The sequence below is a fragment of the Camellia sinensis genome, chromosome 6 (assembly GCF_055761805.1).
Source record: "Camellia sinensis isolate YWXY chromosome 6, ASM5576180v1, whole genome shotgun sequence".
Taxonomy (NCBI): Eukaryota; Viridiplantae; Streptophyta; class Magnoliopsida; order Ericales; family Theaceae; genus Camellia; species Camellia sinensis.
In genome coordinates, this window is record NC_138966.1 from 118,642,456 (window position 1) to 118,659,787 (window position 17,332).

The window sequence follows — 17,332 nt, forward strand, 5'->3', positions numbered from 1 at the left end:
TTGGGAAACGATTTGACGTAAAACGAGTCCTGGTAGATCAAGGCAGTGCAGCAGACATATTGTATTATGACTTGTTCAGAAAGCTTGGTCTCTCCGAGCAGCATCTCATCCCAACGGGAGCCCCCATAGTTGGCTTCAATTCACAGCCAGAATAGCTGCTTGGCATAATAGTATTGCCAGTTGTGGCAGGAACAAAAACCCTCCAGATAGAGTTTCTAGTTATTAATACACCATCCCCTTACAACGCCATACTTGGCCATCTATGGATTCATCAAATGGAGGCGGTCCTTTCAACCTACCACCAGCTTAGCTATTTCCCAACGAAACACGGAGTAGAGCAGATCTCAGGGGATCAAGTTGCGTCCAAACATTGCTTCATGGTGGCACTAAAGGCAAAGCAACTCTGTAACCGGGTACAGACAGTGGAAGTGGCCGAACAACCAGTCTTGGAAGATGTAGTGAGAACCCTAGAGGAAAAGATAGTAGAGGATTTGGAGAAAGTCCTGGTAAAAGAGGATGATCCAAAAAAGTACTTCATTATCGGTACCTCACTAGGCGCTGATAAAAAACTTCAGCTGCTGGAACTACTGAGGGAAAATATGGAAGTCTTCGTATGGTCAGCATACGATACTCCAGGGCTGGACCCAGAATTCACTTGCCACAAGCTCAACATTAACTCTTCTGCTCGGCCCGTAGTACAGAAAAGTCAGAGATCTTCAGTTGAGCACACTGAAGCAGTAATGTCGAAAAACTCCTGGCATCGAGAGCGATCAGAGAAGTTCAGTACCCGCAATGGCTGTCCAACACAGTCGTAGTAAAAAAAAAGAATGGAAAATGGAGAGTTTGCGTTGACTTCACTTGCCTAAACAAAGCCTGCCCTAAAGATAGCTTCCCACTGCCTCACATCGACCAACTGGTAAACTCAACAGCAGGGCATGAGCGCATGAGATTTCTGGACGCTTATAGCGGCTATCACCAGATACCACTATTTGGTCCGGACCAAGAAAAGACAACATTCATCACTCCAAGCGGAACTTACTACTACAAAGTAATGCCGTTCGGCCTCAAGAACGCCGGGGCAACCTACCAGCAGATGATCACTCGGATGTTCAAGGACCAACTTGGGAAAACCATGAAAACTTATATAGATGATATGGTAGTAAAAAGCAAGCTTGCTACAAACCACCTTACAGACTTGAGAGAAGTTTTTGGCATCCTGAAAAACCATTAGCTTCGCCTCAATGCCGCGAAATGAGCTTTCGGGGTAGGAATGGGGAAGTTCTTGGGATACATGGTCACTCACAGAGGAATTGAAGCGAATTCGGATCAAATCAAAGCAATACAAGATCTTGGAGTACCAACAAAAGCTAAAGAGCTGCAGAAACTGGCCGGAATGGCGGCCGCACTGAATCGGTTCATCAGCAAATTTTCAAATCGGATGAAACCCTTCTTCCAGCTATTGAGGAAAAGAGCAGTGTTTGAATGGAGTTGCGAGTGTACTGAAGCACTGCAAAGTCTCAAAAGTTACCTCAGCACACCACCTCTTCTGTCCACTCCAGAACCAGGAGAGGAGCTATACCTCTATCTAGCAGTCTCAGATCATGCCGTAAGCGCAGTATTAATTCGAGAAGTTAACAAGAAACAGAGGCCAGTATACTATGTTAGCAAGACCTTACTAGATGCCGAGACACGGTATCTACCATTGGAAAAGTCAGCTTATGAGTTTGACATTCGGTATCAACCCAGGACGGCAATCAACGCCCAGGTCTTAGCAGATTTCGTCGCAGAATTTGCTCCCACCCAGAGTACCGAGCCGGGGAATCCGAGTTTGACACAGGTACCACGCACCACCGAATAGGGAAAGCCCTGAGCTTCGGAAGCATGGAAACTCTTTATTGGAAACATTTGGCAGCTTTATGTTGACGGGTCGTCCAATAACCGAGGCTCGAGGGCAGGAGTAGTACTTATCTCACCAGAAGGATTTATCTAGGAACAGGCTCTCAAGCTCGGTTGGAAGGCTTCAAACAACGAGGCAGAGTACGAAGCGTTATTGGCTGGCTTACGTAGTGCCGAACACTCCAGTGCAGAATAGCTTCTTGTTTTCAACGATTCACAACTAGTGGTAAACCAGCTTTTTGAGGTCTATGAAACACGAGATGAAAGAATGGCTATGTACGCAGGCAAAGCCAAAGACCTACTCAAAAAGTTTCAATCCATACGAGTGGAACGAATTAGTCGGGACAAAAACAGCCATACTGATGCTCTGGCTTGCCTCGGCTCATCAGTGGACACCAAGGATGCTAGAAAAGTTTGGGTTGAGTTTGTGCCAGAACCAAGCATTGCATCTCCAGTCCTCTGCAGCAACCTATGGCCGAGCTGGATGGATCTGATACTTGCTTTTCTAAAATCTAGTACTCTCCTCGAAGACAAAAAGGAAACCAACAAAGTCAGACATAAGTCAGCTCAGTTTTGGATCTCACCATCTGGGAAGCTGTATAGACGCTCCTATCTTGGCCCTCATCTTCCATGTGTGCATCCAAATCTGGTCGAGAATGTTCTCTACGAAATTCACGATGGGATTTGTGGATGCCACATTGGTGGAAGGTCACTGGCGCACCGAGCCCTCACTCACGGGTATTGGTCGCCACGGATGCAACAAGATGCGCAGCAGTACGCACAGAAGTGTGATAAATGTCAGAGGTTTGCTTCACTCATTCATCAGCCAGCCAAAACTCTCACTCCACTCACCAGCCCATAGCCCTTTCCCAATGGGGTCTCGATATTGTTGGACCATTGGCACGAGGCACTGGGAACAGGCAATTCTTCATTGCTGCAACCGACTATTTCACTAAGTGGGTTGAAGTCGAGGCCTTGGCAAGTATCAAAGAAGTGGATACAAAGTGGTTTGTCATGAGAAACGTGGTGGTGTGTTTCGGCATCCCGCGGATACTGATTACGGATAATGGAACATAGTTCGATAGTAAGATCTTCAGAAAGTTTTGTGCCGACCTCAGGATCGAGTATAGGAACTCTTCTCCAGGGTACCCACAAAGTAATGGACAAGAAGAAGTGTCAAACAAAACCATCATCAACGGAGTAAAGAAACAACTTGAACATGCAAAAAACAAATGGGCTGAAGAGTTACCCACGTATTATGGGCCTACCGAACCACAACACAATGCTCAACGGGGGAAACACCTTACTCCCTAACTTATGGAATGGAGGCCATCATCCCACTCGAAGTAGGTCTCCCAACCCTTTGGTTTGAATTGTTTGAAAGCACCAATAATGAGGAAGCTATTGCACAAGCACTGGATATGGTAGAGGGCCGAAGAGAAGAAGCTCATCAAGAGTTTCAACCACAAAGTTTTCCCAAGGAAATTTACACCAAGAGAACTGGTTTTGAGGAAAGTTATGGATCACAAAACGGTGCCTGGCGAGGGCAAACTTGGGCCTAACTGGGAGGGTCCGTACAAAGTCACAGTTGTTGTTGGAAATGGAGCTTACTACCTAGAGGATCTGAAAGGCAGAGCTATACCTCGACCCTGGAATGTAGCAAATCTTAAGAAATACTATCAATAGAATTATCCCCCAACTTCTCCATCAGAATGTAAAGGCATTTATCTGCTGACCAATGCAAATGCTTCCCCACTTCTCTCAAATTTATCAAATTCTTGTAATTAGCTTTGATGTTTATCAAACGGAATTAGATTTGGTACTCACCAAACGAAATTAGCTCTGATGTTCATCAAACAGAATTAACTTTGATGTTTATCAAACGGAATTAGTTTTGGTACTCACCAAACGGAATTAGCTTTGATGTTTATCAAACGGAATTAGCTTTGGTCCTAACCCAAATGGACTTAGTTTCAGAATGACTGAACGGAATTTAAATTTGGTTAGCACTCAAACATGCCAAGTGGTATTGCTTGGTGGAATTATGTTTGGCAACTAAATTGGATTTTAGCCAAGTGGAATTGCTTGGTGGAAACCACACTAACATATCCTAAGTAAACATCTCTGAATCCACAGAATTTCTTAAGTATCAACACGTCAACACTTCAGTACTGATGCGAACAAATAGAGTTGGAACAAACTTGGCTAAGCTCTGTCAGGAGCAAACTTCCAGTATAAGTCTTACTCAACTCCAGCTGGGGGCAAACAATTGTTTTTTTTTTCAAACCAACCTGGACCTGAGTAAGACACCTCTCCATGCCTTTATCCCATTCAAATGCACATGTGCTATCAAAGTTGAAACATACTTAAGTAGTTCTACCTAAGAGTACAATCTTCAGTACCAATCTTACTTAGCTCTAGGGGGGGCAAACAATTGTTTTTTTTTTTTTAAAAAAAACCTGGACCTAAGTAAGACCCTCTTACGAAATCAAGCACAGCCATGCCACATATTCGTTAGCTAGACCGAGCATCTGCACGGCCCTGAGGTTCCAACAATGCTCGGCCAGGGGCAAGCAATACAGAATTAGACAGAGCATCTATTTCAAGCAGTACAGAACTAGACCGAACATCTATTTGGCCCCGAGGTCCCAACAGTGCTCGCCCGGAGGCAAGCAGTATAGAAAACATTCAGACATAGAAGCCAAACAGCATCAAATTGCAAATTCAAAGAGAAAATCCTATCATCCAACAAAAGGCACAGATGGCCTCATAACCAGCAACAAAGAAAAGAAGTGAAAAAAGAAAAATTGTCTTGGCAAGTATAGAAAGAATGCTCGTTAAGGGGACTGAGCCACAGTACATCAAAACAAAAAAGCAAAAACTTCAATTCCTTTAAGAGAAAACTTCAGCTTTCATTAACAGAGGGAACTTCTGGAGCAGTTTCCACAATCTTGTCCAGACCGTCTTGGGGAGGAAAAGCAGAGGAAGCTCCAACTTCCTAAGAAGTAGAAGCTTCCTTAACCACATCCCCCACGGCTTCATTCTCCAGGGTTCCACCCCCTTCAACATTCATCGTTTCAATGGCAACATCACTGTCCTGAGTCTTGCTTGCGGAATCGATTTCCAAGGAAACTTCAGCCGGAAGAACAACAGGGGTGGAGACAATCTTTGAACCCAAGGATCTTGAGGGAACTGGGACATCCTGAAATAGAGGGGAGCCTTCAGGAACCAAGGTAGCAACTAAAGCACTCGTCCAACCCTTTAGAAAGAGCTTGTCTCGCAACACTAGCACCTCCTCTTTACAGGCAGCCCCAGCCTCATCCCAACCTTGTTGCCAATGCTTGGCCTCCAACACAGAATGCTCGGCAGCCATCACCGCGATAACGGCCTACATGTCACGACCCAAACCCGCCCCTATGGGTTTAGCACCGTAATCGGCCAGTAATCCGTGATTACCGAAGGCCTGCGTAACAGTAATGACAGTAATACAGAGTAAAGGGGCTGGCGGAAGCCAAAACAATAAATAAAAGATGCCCAATGAGCTGTGACAATCTGGATGCAAAAAAACTTTTTATAAACATGCCACACCTGATAACCAAAACATATGTACACACGACATATACACAAACATCCATGTCAGGGACTAAATCCCTAACTATAACTATACGGTCAAGTCTAAACAGTTAATACAAAACAGAGACAAAAAGGGGTTGGTCTAAACACCCCAACACAGCCTTGGCTTGGCAGCACTTGAAACCTCGAGGTGAGGCATGATAGTTAGCTTGACAAAACAAGAGCTTAGCCTGACGCTCCTAGCTGTGGTCCGGTGCCTGGACACCTACATATAAATATAAACAGTGAGCTAAAGCCCAGTGAATGACAGCTGTATAAAGAGGTTAAGAATGAATGTCCTTTCAGTAATTAAACAGTCATAACAGTCATATATGGTACATCCAATAGCAAAATAGTACAGTAGGTCTTAACAGACCGAACAGTCAGTTGATGGCCATCATAACGGTAAATAATAGTAGTTCCAGCATGGAAACTGACAGAGATCTCTGTAATCGTAGCAGTAACAGTAACAGTAGGTTGCTATGGATGCCACGAGTACAGTTTACAAATAGGACAAACATTCATTCATTGAACAATAGCATTTCAGTAAGCAGTACAGTTGATCATTCAGAAAATAATCATAATTGAACATATATTTACAACATTGTTACTCACAGAGCACTGGGCTATGGATAGGCTAATGAGCGTCCTCGGATGCCAACCCTACACAGTTACAGAATGAACACACACTAAGTTACGCACTAGGGAATCAATAACTTAGCCCCTTATCTAGACTTGGTGTGGTTCTATAACATTATCCTCATTAAGTTGCCTTAAACTTGGCCTAGAAATGCCTAGGATGGAATGAGGATACCAAAATGTACTTTAAAACACTTTTCAAATTTTTGCTGAAACACGGGTCCATGCTCGAGAGTGGCTTTCTACGCTTGAGCGGACATGCAAACAATGGAGTTCCGCTCGAGCGTGACTTCCTTCGCTCGAGCGAACTGTAAACTCATGAAAAAGTACTGGATGCACAATTTTCACACTCGACGAACGCTCGACCTCCGCTCGAGCGTGAGACTCAGACCCTCGCTCGAGCGTGAATTCTCTCACTCGAGCTGACTGTAAAACATATGAACTTCTGGGTAGATGCATTTCACGGTCGAGAGTGACTTCTTATGCTCAAGCGGAAGTGCATGTACTCAGAGTGTACGCTCGAGCGTGAAGTCCTCCGCTCGAGCATGGATCCAAAATCTGAAATTTCCAGATTGATCCTCAAGCACAAAATTCAACTTCTAAAGCTTCAAACTCAATTCTTTTGGGCTAATTTTCTGAAAAACACTTGAAGACTCATAGTACAACATGTTTCGAAGATCAATTTATGAAATCAAGCCCAAAAGTATGCCAATTGAACATAAAATTAAGTGTAAATACAAAGAATAATGCAAAACCATACATGCATGAGTTTCCAAGAGCTCTAGTGTTCCAAAACGAGATCAAATGCAATGTTGAGCTCAAAATCATGGTGAATTCATGGACTACAACAAAATTATGAACTTGCATGTGAGGATTCCATGACAAACAACTTCAAAATGCTATGATATGAACATGCATGCGTGAATTACTACTCAATTCCACTCTTTAGACCAATTCTTGACTTTAACTCCAAATTTCCATGAAACATGCAAGAGATAACTTGAATTCACAATTAAGAAGATGATTTTCTTACCTTAGGCCTTGAATTCTAGGTGTAGAAGTCAATTTTGCAATCACTCTTCAAGTCTTCTAATTTCCAAGCTAATTCTTGTTGAAACCAAACTTCTCCTACTCTCCCTCTCTTGTTCACGGTTTTGGGGTCAAGAAGATGAATAAAAGTGGTGCATCAACAAATGTAAGGTGTAAGGAGTGTTGGTGAATTAGGCCACTAAGTGGAAAAAGTGTAATTTACTCAAACCAATGTGATTTAGCATCATTTAATCTAATTTAATCATTCCAAATCAAATTTAAATTAAATCTACCATAAAATCACATAAATCCTAATTAGCATATAACACTAATCGATTTCTGGTTCGGTCGCCGATAAGACCTTCAATTCACAGTTCAAAGTTAAAACATGAACATATTCATTCAGAAATCAAATAGATAGAAATGCATTCAAAACAATACACTCATACAATCGATTCAGAATATCATTCTTATCAATTACTTATCATGCTCAGTCACAGTTTAACATTAATCAAAGGTGAGGGTTGTCACACTCCAGCTCAGCCACCTTTCCTTCAAGTTGAGCCTGCGCTCCAATAACAGCGTCCTTTGATTTTTCAGTTGAAGCAACAATCTTGTTCAAACGGAATGCCTCCCTCTCCGCAGTTCAGCGTCCTTCTTTCTCAGTCTCCAGGCTTACTTTCAGTCTCTCAGTGTTCATTGCGGCCTCCAGCATGGCGTTTCCTAGTTCTTCAGCGTGGGTGATGGACAGATGCATCCTCTGGATACACTACAAAGGATAACAAAGTATTAAAAGGAAAGGAAACAGCAGCATAACATCAAAAACAAGTAAAAGAAGAAAACACTTACAGCAGTCATCATCTGAAGGGTCCCCTTCAGAATCGGAATATCGCGGGGCCCATTATGGTCAGCCATGTCAACCGGCATCAACAGAAACCTGGTCAAATAAAAAACAAGATCTTGGGAAGCAACAACCGAATCAGAAGTAGAAATGGGCCTGCCTTGATGCAACATCGGCGGCTCCCATTTCTCAAATGCCTCATTCTCAACAGGATCCTCAGAAGCTACCCCCACCACTGTCTTGCCAGCCTCTGTCCTCCTCTTTTTTGCTCTTGCAGCAACCGAAGCAGTGGGCACGGCAGCAGTTGCAGGGGTCCCGGAAGCTCCCACCTCCAACTTCACTTCCATGAGGCTCTTCGCTTTAGCCTTTTCCAGAGGGGTTTCCAAAACATTGAAGGTGCCAAAAGCCTCAGTCTCCATATCCACTAGCACTCTTCTCTTCGACACAGACTCGCCCCCGGCAAAATTGGGGACAGGAGAGGGCGTTCTCTCAGATGGTGCACCCTGGCTTCGGCGACGATTCGTAACCAGAAGAGTGAGGGATGTGTTAGTCTCGGTATCAGAATCCAGAAGGGAAACAGCAAGCCTTGCCTTCTTCGGAATGGTGGAGCGGTAAGTCGACTGGTAATCCAACAACTCGGGCACAAATCTCTTCTTGCACCTCAAAGCAGCTTTTATGGCCTCAGTGTTTTCCCAGTTCGGCCTGTGTTGAAAACGAGAGGCCTCTGCAAAAAAGAAATGACTCATTAGAGTAACATCCAAAACAAAGTAAGAAATACAAAAGACACTAAAGGGAAAGACCTGAACCTAGGTAGCCATCCTTCTGAGGCATTCGTTCGGACTGGAATTCAGTCCCAACAGGGAACTCCCAATTGCCATCAACTTGTAGAAAATCGTCGTTGTGTTTGTTCGAATCAGGCAACCCAGTCACCAGATGACAATTAATCGAACGAACACACAGATAGTACGTGCTGTGGTCTTTATTGTGTGAAAGAGTGTAGTAGCCTAAAATATCCCAGATGTCAAGGTTGAAACCCAACCGCCTGTTGAGGGCGGATACACTGCAGGCAACACAGAACAGGTTCACGGACACTTGCATTGGGGTTAACTAGATTTGATGCAGAAATCGGCGCACCAAAGGGTCGAGGGGAAATCGAACCCCTCCCTCGACGATGGGCGCAATTGGAAAGGTGACGGTACTCCTAGTGCCCATACGCTTGGCATCAAGCTTTGCCAGCGAACAGGTCACATCATTAGGGATATTATAGTCAAGGCAGAACATGGCCATGGCCTTGGGGGTATCAACTAGTGAGCGGAACTTCCCCATCTAACAAACCTAATGGGATAAAGGTAGAACGCAAATAACAGAGTGTGGAACGCAGCGGCGCAAGGACCAGACAAGATGGTTGAAATAGAAAAAGACAAGAGAAGAGGGATCACAAGAGGACTTACAGAGATTAGAGCAGCGGTGGTGAACGGGCGGCACTGAAGCAAGACCAGCAGTGAAAAGCCCGAGTAGAGCTCCAATGAGACTAGTTCAGAGGAACAGGAAGGGTTCTTCACTTTTCTTTGAAGCTCTCTAGAAGAACTAAAAAGCAGATAAAGGAATTTGGATTGACAGCCAGAGCATTTATTGCACCAGCTAGCGTGAAGGTACATGAAGCACGACCTTCAGTATAGAATCGACGCACTATCTCTGCACAACTATCACACGTCGCCACGTGTTATACGAAAGGACGTATGCAGGGGTTGTGTGTCAGGATTGAACCGTCACCAAGGCCGAATTGGGATAGAACCGAAGTGACGCGACGTTTGGAGTATCGAATCGTAGCTCCCCCCAAGGGGAACCTTGGCGCGAGCTAGGGGGCAAATGAAGGGGGGAAATAAGAAATAGGTCGCACCCAAGCCTTAGGCTGGTCCGATCACCCAAGCCCATATCCAAATGGGTCAGATGAGCATATGGGCAACCTAACTAAGCCCAACTCCATGATCAACAGTGTACCCAAGTCCTCAAGCACTTGGGCTCAACATGTAGTGGAAAGGCTAGTCCAGCTGCGATCATGGGCTAGGCCGAGCTGCAAGACCTAATCTTTGGGCCGAACTAAAGTGGGCCGAGCCCACACTAAGATATCCGAATGGACCAGCCCATCCCAACGGAAGCCTTGTATAGGGCCGAACTGGGGCATAAAGGTACCGAGCTGAGGGAACCTCATAGAGAAACGTGGAAGTTGTGAGTATGTGCATGTGCAAGTTGCCACCTCAGCTGGTCCCCTACATCTAGAATCACGGGAGCTGTTAAACTAGAAGAATGAGGTTTGTTATCAGCATGACTACAATGACTATAAGCACCTCTTGACAACTACCAAGTGGTCCCCCACCTGGTGCCATGCTAAATGAAAATCTGGCCGCACCAAAGCTCCATGAAACCATCTTGAGAAGCAAGCAAGGAACCCTATATATACTTCACTCACTTCACATTGAAGGTAACTGAACTATTCCAAGCTGAACATCACTTACTTACAAATTTGACTCTCTACACTTCTTCTCCGATCACTAATTCCCACACCGGAGGGGTTTTAGTGAGAAGCAAGCAAGCAAGCAAGGAACCCTATATATACTTCACTCACTTCACATTGAAGGTAACTGAACTATTCCAAGCTGAACATCACTTACTTACAAATTTGACTCTCTACACTTCTTCTCCGATCACTAATTCCCACACCGGAGGGGTTATCCAGCCAACTCCGGCCGGACAGCTCTAGTGGTGCTTTTTGCTGCAGGGACCTCAATCCTTGGATTGTCCAACCGAGTGCGGATCCTCGATCCACTTTCATCTAGTGCGGAATCCGGTACGCACAATTGGTGTGGTGAACGTGGATCACTTCATCTCTAAGCTCTGCACTCAGTTCCGACGATGGGGATTGAGGACATCCCACCTTCGACACATACTCCGCAAACGGAGAAGACAAATGACAAAGGCTTGGCACTCCCAACAGTCTTAGAAGAACAAACTGGAAACAATAACCGAACCCCTGAACTCGTTGAGCACCGATTACCCTTTGCTAGAGGTTCTTCTCATCACTTTCTTCTGGAAAAAGGATTACAGAGATCAAATCATAGACTCCATGGGGATGGAGATACAGGAGCTGAAATCGCAACTTAAAAGGGTGCTAGGTGATCCAACGGAAAAGAAGACTGAAGCAGAGCCCTCTCGTTTGCGATGGAGGAGCTCATCAAGAGAGCCACCAGTGAAAATGTTCCCCAGAAATGAGTCTGGGCAACAAAGCCAGCCTATCCTGGTACAGAGTGAGGCGGCGAGCAGCCACACCCGTGGGTCATGTCGGAAAAGGGCTAAAAGGCAGAAGACGGTTAGCCAACAGACTGAATACCCTCCTCAAGACCTTTGTACTTGGTTAATCGGCAACAAGCCGAACGAGCAACGCCGGGATCATCTAGACCGTACCATTCACCAGTGAGAGCACCGAGCGTTGGATAGGCTCGTCTCCTCACCATTCTCCCCGGAAATTGAGGCCATGAGACCTCCAAAGAAATTCACCCCACCAAAGTTTACTTTGTACGATGGGAAGTTGGACCCCGCTGATACATATTAGCCATCACAGACAGATGATGTCTCTATGGAGCCGAGATGAGGTACTGATGTGCAAATTCTTTCCATCCAGTTTAGGAGAAATCGAACTTCGATGGTTCGATCGACTCCCCGCTGGATCAATTCATGGCTGGAAGCAGCTCTCCGAAGAGTTCCTAGCCAAGTTTGTCTGCAACACTAAGATCCCGAAAGAGCTGGATACACTGTTCAATCTCCGAAAGGAGTAGGAAGAAACGCTGCGCAGTTATGCTAGGAGATACTGGGAAGAGTACAATGACCTGGAGGAAAACGTGTGTAGTGAGCAGATGGCCGTTATGTCTTTCAAACATGGTCTGCGCCCGGAAAGTAGGTTGAGACAGTCACTTACCAAGCGCCCGGCCACAGCATTGAAAGATTTACATGGCAGGATTACGCAGTACGCTCGCCTTGAAGATGATCAGATCCCCATCGAGGTAACATCAGCATAACAAATAGCTCGGCACAAGAAGAGAGCAGATAGAGGAGAACACCGAGGGCTACTGGTGAATGAGGTGGATAAGTCCAAATCTCACGAAGTCGTCATAACTGTATTCAAAGAACTGATCCATCGAATCCTGGAAAGGATCAAGAGAGAGCCCTTCTTTGTTTGGCCGCCGAAAATGTTGGGAGATCCGGCCCGGCGCAATCAGAAGCTCAGATGCACTTACCATCAAGACAGGGGGCACATGACTCAGAATTGCACGGCACTGAAGCAACACTTAGAGGACCTAGTAGCAGCTGGGCACCTCCGGGATTACATTGATCAAGATAAGGAAGTGACCAAACCGGGGAACCCACTACCAGAACCGAATATTGAGCACCCACCTCGGTTGATAATAAATGTGATCCATGGAACAACGACTCAAGAACCTGAGGAGACAATGAAAGAAGAGATTGCTAAGGCTGTGCAAATTCAACAAGTCATGTCAGCGGAGCCTGCATTGAAAAAGGTACGTACGGTACCCAAATCCCCCTTGTGTACTGTTTCATTTACTAGAAAGGATTTAAAAGGTATACAGCACCCACATACTGATGCACTGATTATAACTGTGGGAATTGGGAAACGGTTTGACGTAAAACGAGTCCTGGTAGATCAAGGAAGTGCAGCAGACATATTGTATTATGACTTGTTCAGAAAGCTTGGTCTCTCCGAGCAGCATCTCACCCCAACGGCAGCCCCCTTAGTTGGCTTCAATTCACAGCCAGAATGGCCGCTTGGCATAATAGTATTGCCAGTTTGGCAGGAACAAAAATCCTCCAGATAGAGTTTATAGTTATTAATACCCCATCCCCTTACAACGCCATACTTGGGCGTCCATGGATTTATCAAATGGAGGTGGTCCCTTCAACCTACCACCAGCTCATCCATTTCCCAACAGAACACGGAGTAGAGCAGATCTCAGGGGATCAAGTTGCATCCAAACATTGCTTCATGGCGGCACTATAGGCAAAGCAACTCTGTAACTGGGTACATACACTGGCAGTTTCCGAACAGCCAGTCTTGGAAGATGTAGAGGGAACCCCAGAGGAAAAGATAGTAGAGGATTTGGAGAAAGTCCTAGTAAAAGAGGATGATCCAGAAAAGTACTTCCTTATTGGTACCTTACTAGGCACTGATGTGAAACTTTAGCTGCTGGAACTGCTGAGGGAAAATATGGAAGTCTTCGCATTGTCAGCATACGATACTCCAGGGCTGGACCCAGAATTTACTTGCCACAAGCTCAACATTAACTCTTCTGCTCGGCCTGTAGTACAGAAAAGTCGGAGATCCTCAGTTGAGCACACTGAAGCAGTAATTGCCGAAGTCGAAAAACTCCTGGTATCGGGCATGATCAGAGAAGTTTAGTACTCGTAATGGCTGTCCAACACAGTCGTAGTAAAAAAGAAGAACGAAAAATGGAGAGTTTTGCGTTGACTTCACTTTCCTAACAAAGCCTGCCCTAAAGATAGCTTCCCACTGCCTTGCATCGACCAACTGGTAGACTCAACAGCAGGGCATGAGCGCATGAGATTTCTGGATGCTTATAGTGGTTATCACCAGATACCACTGTTCGGTCTGAACCAAGAAAAGACAGCATTCATCACTCCAAGAGGAACTTACTACTACAAAGTAATATCGTTTAGGCTCAAGAATGCCGGGGCAACCTACTAGCGGATGATCACTCGGATGTTCAAGGACCAACTTGGGAAAACCATGGAAGCTTATATAGATGATATGGTAGTAAAAAGCAAGCTTGCTACAAACCACCTTACAGACTTGAGAGAAGTTTTTGGCATCCTGAAAAACTATCAACTTCGCCTCAATGCCTCGAAATGTGCTTTCGGGGTACGAACAGGGACGTTCTTGGGATAGATGGTCACTCACAGAGGAATTGAAGCGAATCCAGATCAAATCAATGCAGTACAAGATCTTGAAGTACCAACAAAAGCTAAAGAGCTGCAGAAACTAGTCGGAATGGCGGCCGCGCTAAATCGGTTCATCAGCAAATCTTCAGATCAGATGAAACCCTTCTTCCAGCTATTGAGGAAAAGGGCAGTGTTTGAATGGAGTTACGAGTGTATCGAAGCACTGCAAAGTCTCAAAAGATACCTCAGCACACCACCTCTTCTGTCCACTCCGAAACCAGGAGAGGAGTTGTACCTCTATCTAGCAGTCTCAGATCATGCCGTAAGCGGAGTATTAATTCAAGAAGATAACAAGAAACAGAGGCCAGTATACTACGTTAGCAAGACCTTACTAGATGCCGAGACACGGTATCTACTATTGGAAAAGTTAGCTTACGCACTGTTTATCGCCTCAAGAAAGTTGCAACATTACTTCCAGGGGCATACCATTAACGTCCTCACTAAATTCCCCCTCAGATCTGTATTCAGCCGAGCTGAGTTCTTTGGCCGAACAACAAAATGGGCAGTAGAACTTGGCGAGTTTGACATTCGGTATCAACCCAGGACGGCGATCAACGCCCAAGCCTTAGCAGATTTTGTCGCAGAATTTGCTCCCACCCAGAGTATCGAGCTGTGGAATCCGAGTTCAGCACAGGTGCCACGCACCATCGAACAGGGAAAGCCCTACGCTGTGGAAGCATGGAAATTCTTTATTGGAAACATCTGGCAGCTTTATGTTGACGGGTCGTCCAATAACCGAGGCTCGAGGCCACGAGTAGTACTTATCTCACCAGAAGGATTTATCTGGGAATAGGCTCTCAGGCTCGGTTAGAAGGCTTCAAACAACGAGGCAGAGTATGAAGCATTATTGGCTGGCTTACGTAGTGCCGAACACTTCAATGCAGAACAACTTCTTGTTTTCAGTAATTCATAACTAATGGTAAACCAGCTTTTTGAGGTCTATGAAACACGAGATGAAAGAATGACTATGTACGCAGGCAAGGCCAAAGACCTACTCAAAAAGTTTCAATCCATACGAGTTGAAAGAATTAGTCAGGACAAAAACAGCCATGTTGATGCTCTGGCTTGCCTCGGCTCATCAATGGACACCAAGGATGCTAGAAAAGTTTGGGTTGAGTTCGTGCCAGAACCAAGCATTGCATCTCCAGTCCTCTGCAGCAACCTATGGCTGAGCTGGATGGATCCAATACTTGCTTTTCTAAAATCTGGTACTCTCCCCGAAGACAAAAAGGAAGCCAACAAAGCTAGACATAAGTCAGCTCGATTTTGGATCTCACCATCTGGGAAGCTGTACAGACGCTTCTATCTTGGCCCTTATCTTCTATGTGTGTATCCAAATTTGGTCGAGAATGTTCTTTACGAAATTCACGATGGGATTTGTGGATGCCACATTGGTGGAAGGTCACTGGTGCACCGAGCCCTCACTCACGGTATTGGTGGCCACAGATGCAACAAGATGCGCAGCAGTATGCATAGAAGTGTGATAAATGTCAGACGTTTGCTCCACTCATTCATCTCTACTCATTCATTAGCCAACCAAAACTCTCACTCCACTCACCAACCCATGGCTCTTTGCCCAATGGGGTCTGGATACTGTCGGACCATTGGCACAAGGCACTGGGAACAGGCAATTCTTCATTGTTGCAACCAACTATTTCACTAAGTGGGTTGAAGTCAAGGTGCTGACAAGTATCAAAGAAGCGACTACAAAGCGGTTTGTCATGAGAAACGTGGTGGTGCGTTTCGACATCGCGCGGATACTGATTACGGATAATGGAACACAGTTCGATGGTAAGATCTTCAGAAAGTTTTGTGCCGACCTCAGGATCGAGTATAGGAACTCTTCTCCAGGGTACCCACAAAGTAATGGACAGGCAGAAGCGTCAAACAAAATCATCATCAACGGAGTAAGGAAACAGCTTGAACATGCAAAAGGCAAATGGGTTGAAGAGTTACCCCACGTATTATGGGCCTACCGAACCACAACACGACACTCAACGGGGGAAACACCTTACTCCCTAACTTATGGAATGGAGGCCATCATCCCACTCGAAGTAGGTCTCCCAACCCTTCGGTCTGAATTGTTTCAAAGCACTAATAATGAGGAAGCTATTGCGCAAACACTGGATATGGCAGAGGGCCGAAGAGAAGCATCATTGATCAGACTTGTAACATATCAGCAGCAGCTCATTAAAAGTTTCAACCAAAAAGTTTTCCTATGGCAATTTACACGAAGAGAACTGGTTTTGAGGAAAGTTATGGATGACAAAAGGCTTCCTGCCAAGGGCAAACTTGGGCCTAACTGGAAGGGTCCGTACAAAGTCACAGTTGTTGTTGGAAATGGAGCTTACTACCTAGAGGATCTGAAAGGCAGAGCTGTACCTCGGCCCTGGAATGTAGTAAATCTCAATACTAGCAATAAAATTATCTCCCAACTTCTCTATTAGAATGTAAAGGCATTTATCTGTTGAACAATGCAAATACTTCCCCACTTCTCTCAAATTTATCAAATTCTTGTAATTAGCTTTGATGTTTATCAAACGGAATTAGCTTTGGTACTCACCAAATGGAATTAGCTATGATATTTATCAAACAGAATTAGCTTTGGTACTCACCAAATAGAATTAGCTTTGATGTTTATCAAACAGAATTAGTTTTGATGTTTATCAAATGGAATTAGCTTTGGTCCTAACCCAAATGGACTTAGTTTCAGAACGATTGAATGGAATTTAAATTTGGTTAGCACTCAAACATACCAAGTGGTATTGCTTGGTGGAACTATTTTTGGCAACTAAATTGGATTTTAGCCAAGTGGAATTGCTTGGTGGAAACCACACTAACATATCCTAAGTAAACATCTCTGAATCCACAGAATTTCTTAAGTATCAACACGTCAACACTTCAGTACTGATGCGAACAAACAGAGTTGCAACAAACTTGGCTAAGCTCTGTCAGGAGCAAACTTCCAGCATTAGTCTTACTCAACTCCAGCTGGGAGCAAACAATTGTTTTTTTTTTTTCAAACCAACCTGGACCTAAGTAAGACATCTCTCGATGCCTTTATCCCATTCAAATGCACCTGTGCTATCAAAGTTCAAACAGACTTAAGCAGTTCTACGTAAGAGCACAATCTTCACTACCAATCTTACTTAGCTCAAGGGAGGGCAAACAATTTTTTTTAAAAAAAAAACCAACTTGGACCTAAGTAAGACCCTCTTACGAAATCAAGCACAGCCATGCCATATATTCGTTAGGTAGATCGAGCATCTGTTCGGCCCCGAGGTC

General features: G+C 44.9%; 1 protein-coding gene across 1 annotated transcript; it reads left to right on the plus strand.

Moving 5' to 3' along the window:
• Positions 1 to 12,261: 12,261 nt before the first annotated feature.
• On the plus strand, positions 12,262 to 13,271 carry LOC114271482 (uncharacterized). The gene is made up of 2 exons (XM_082876382.1): positions 12,262 to 12,784; positions 13,126 to 13,271. The coding sequence occupies exons 1-2, from the start codon at positions 12,262 to 12,264 to the stop codon at positions 13,269 to 13,271; spliced, it is 669 nt and encodes a 222-aa protein (XP_082732508.1).
• Positions 13,272 to 17,332: the final 4,061 nt, after the last annotated feature.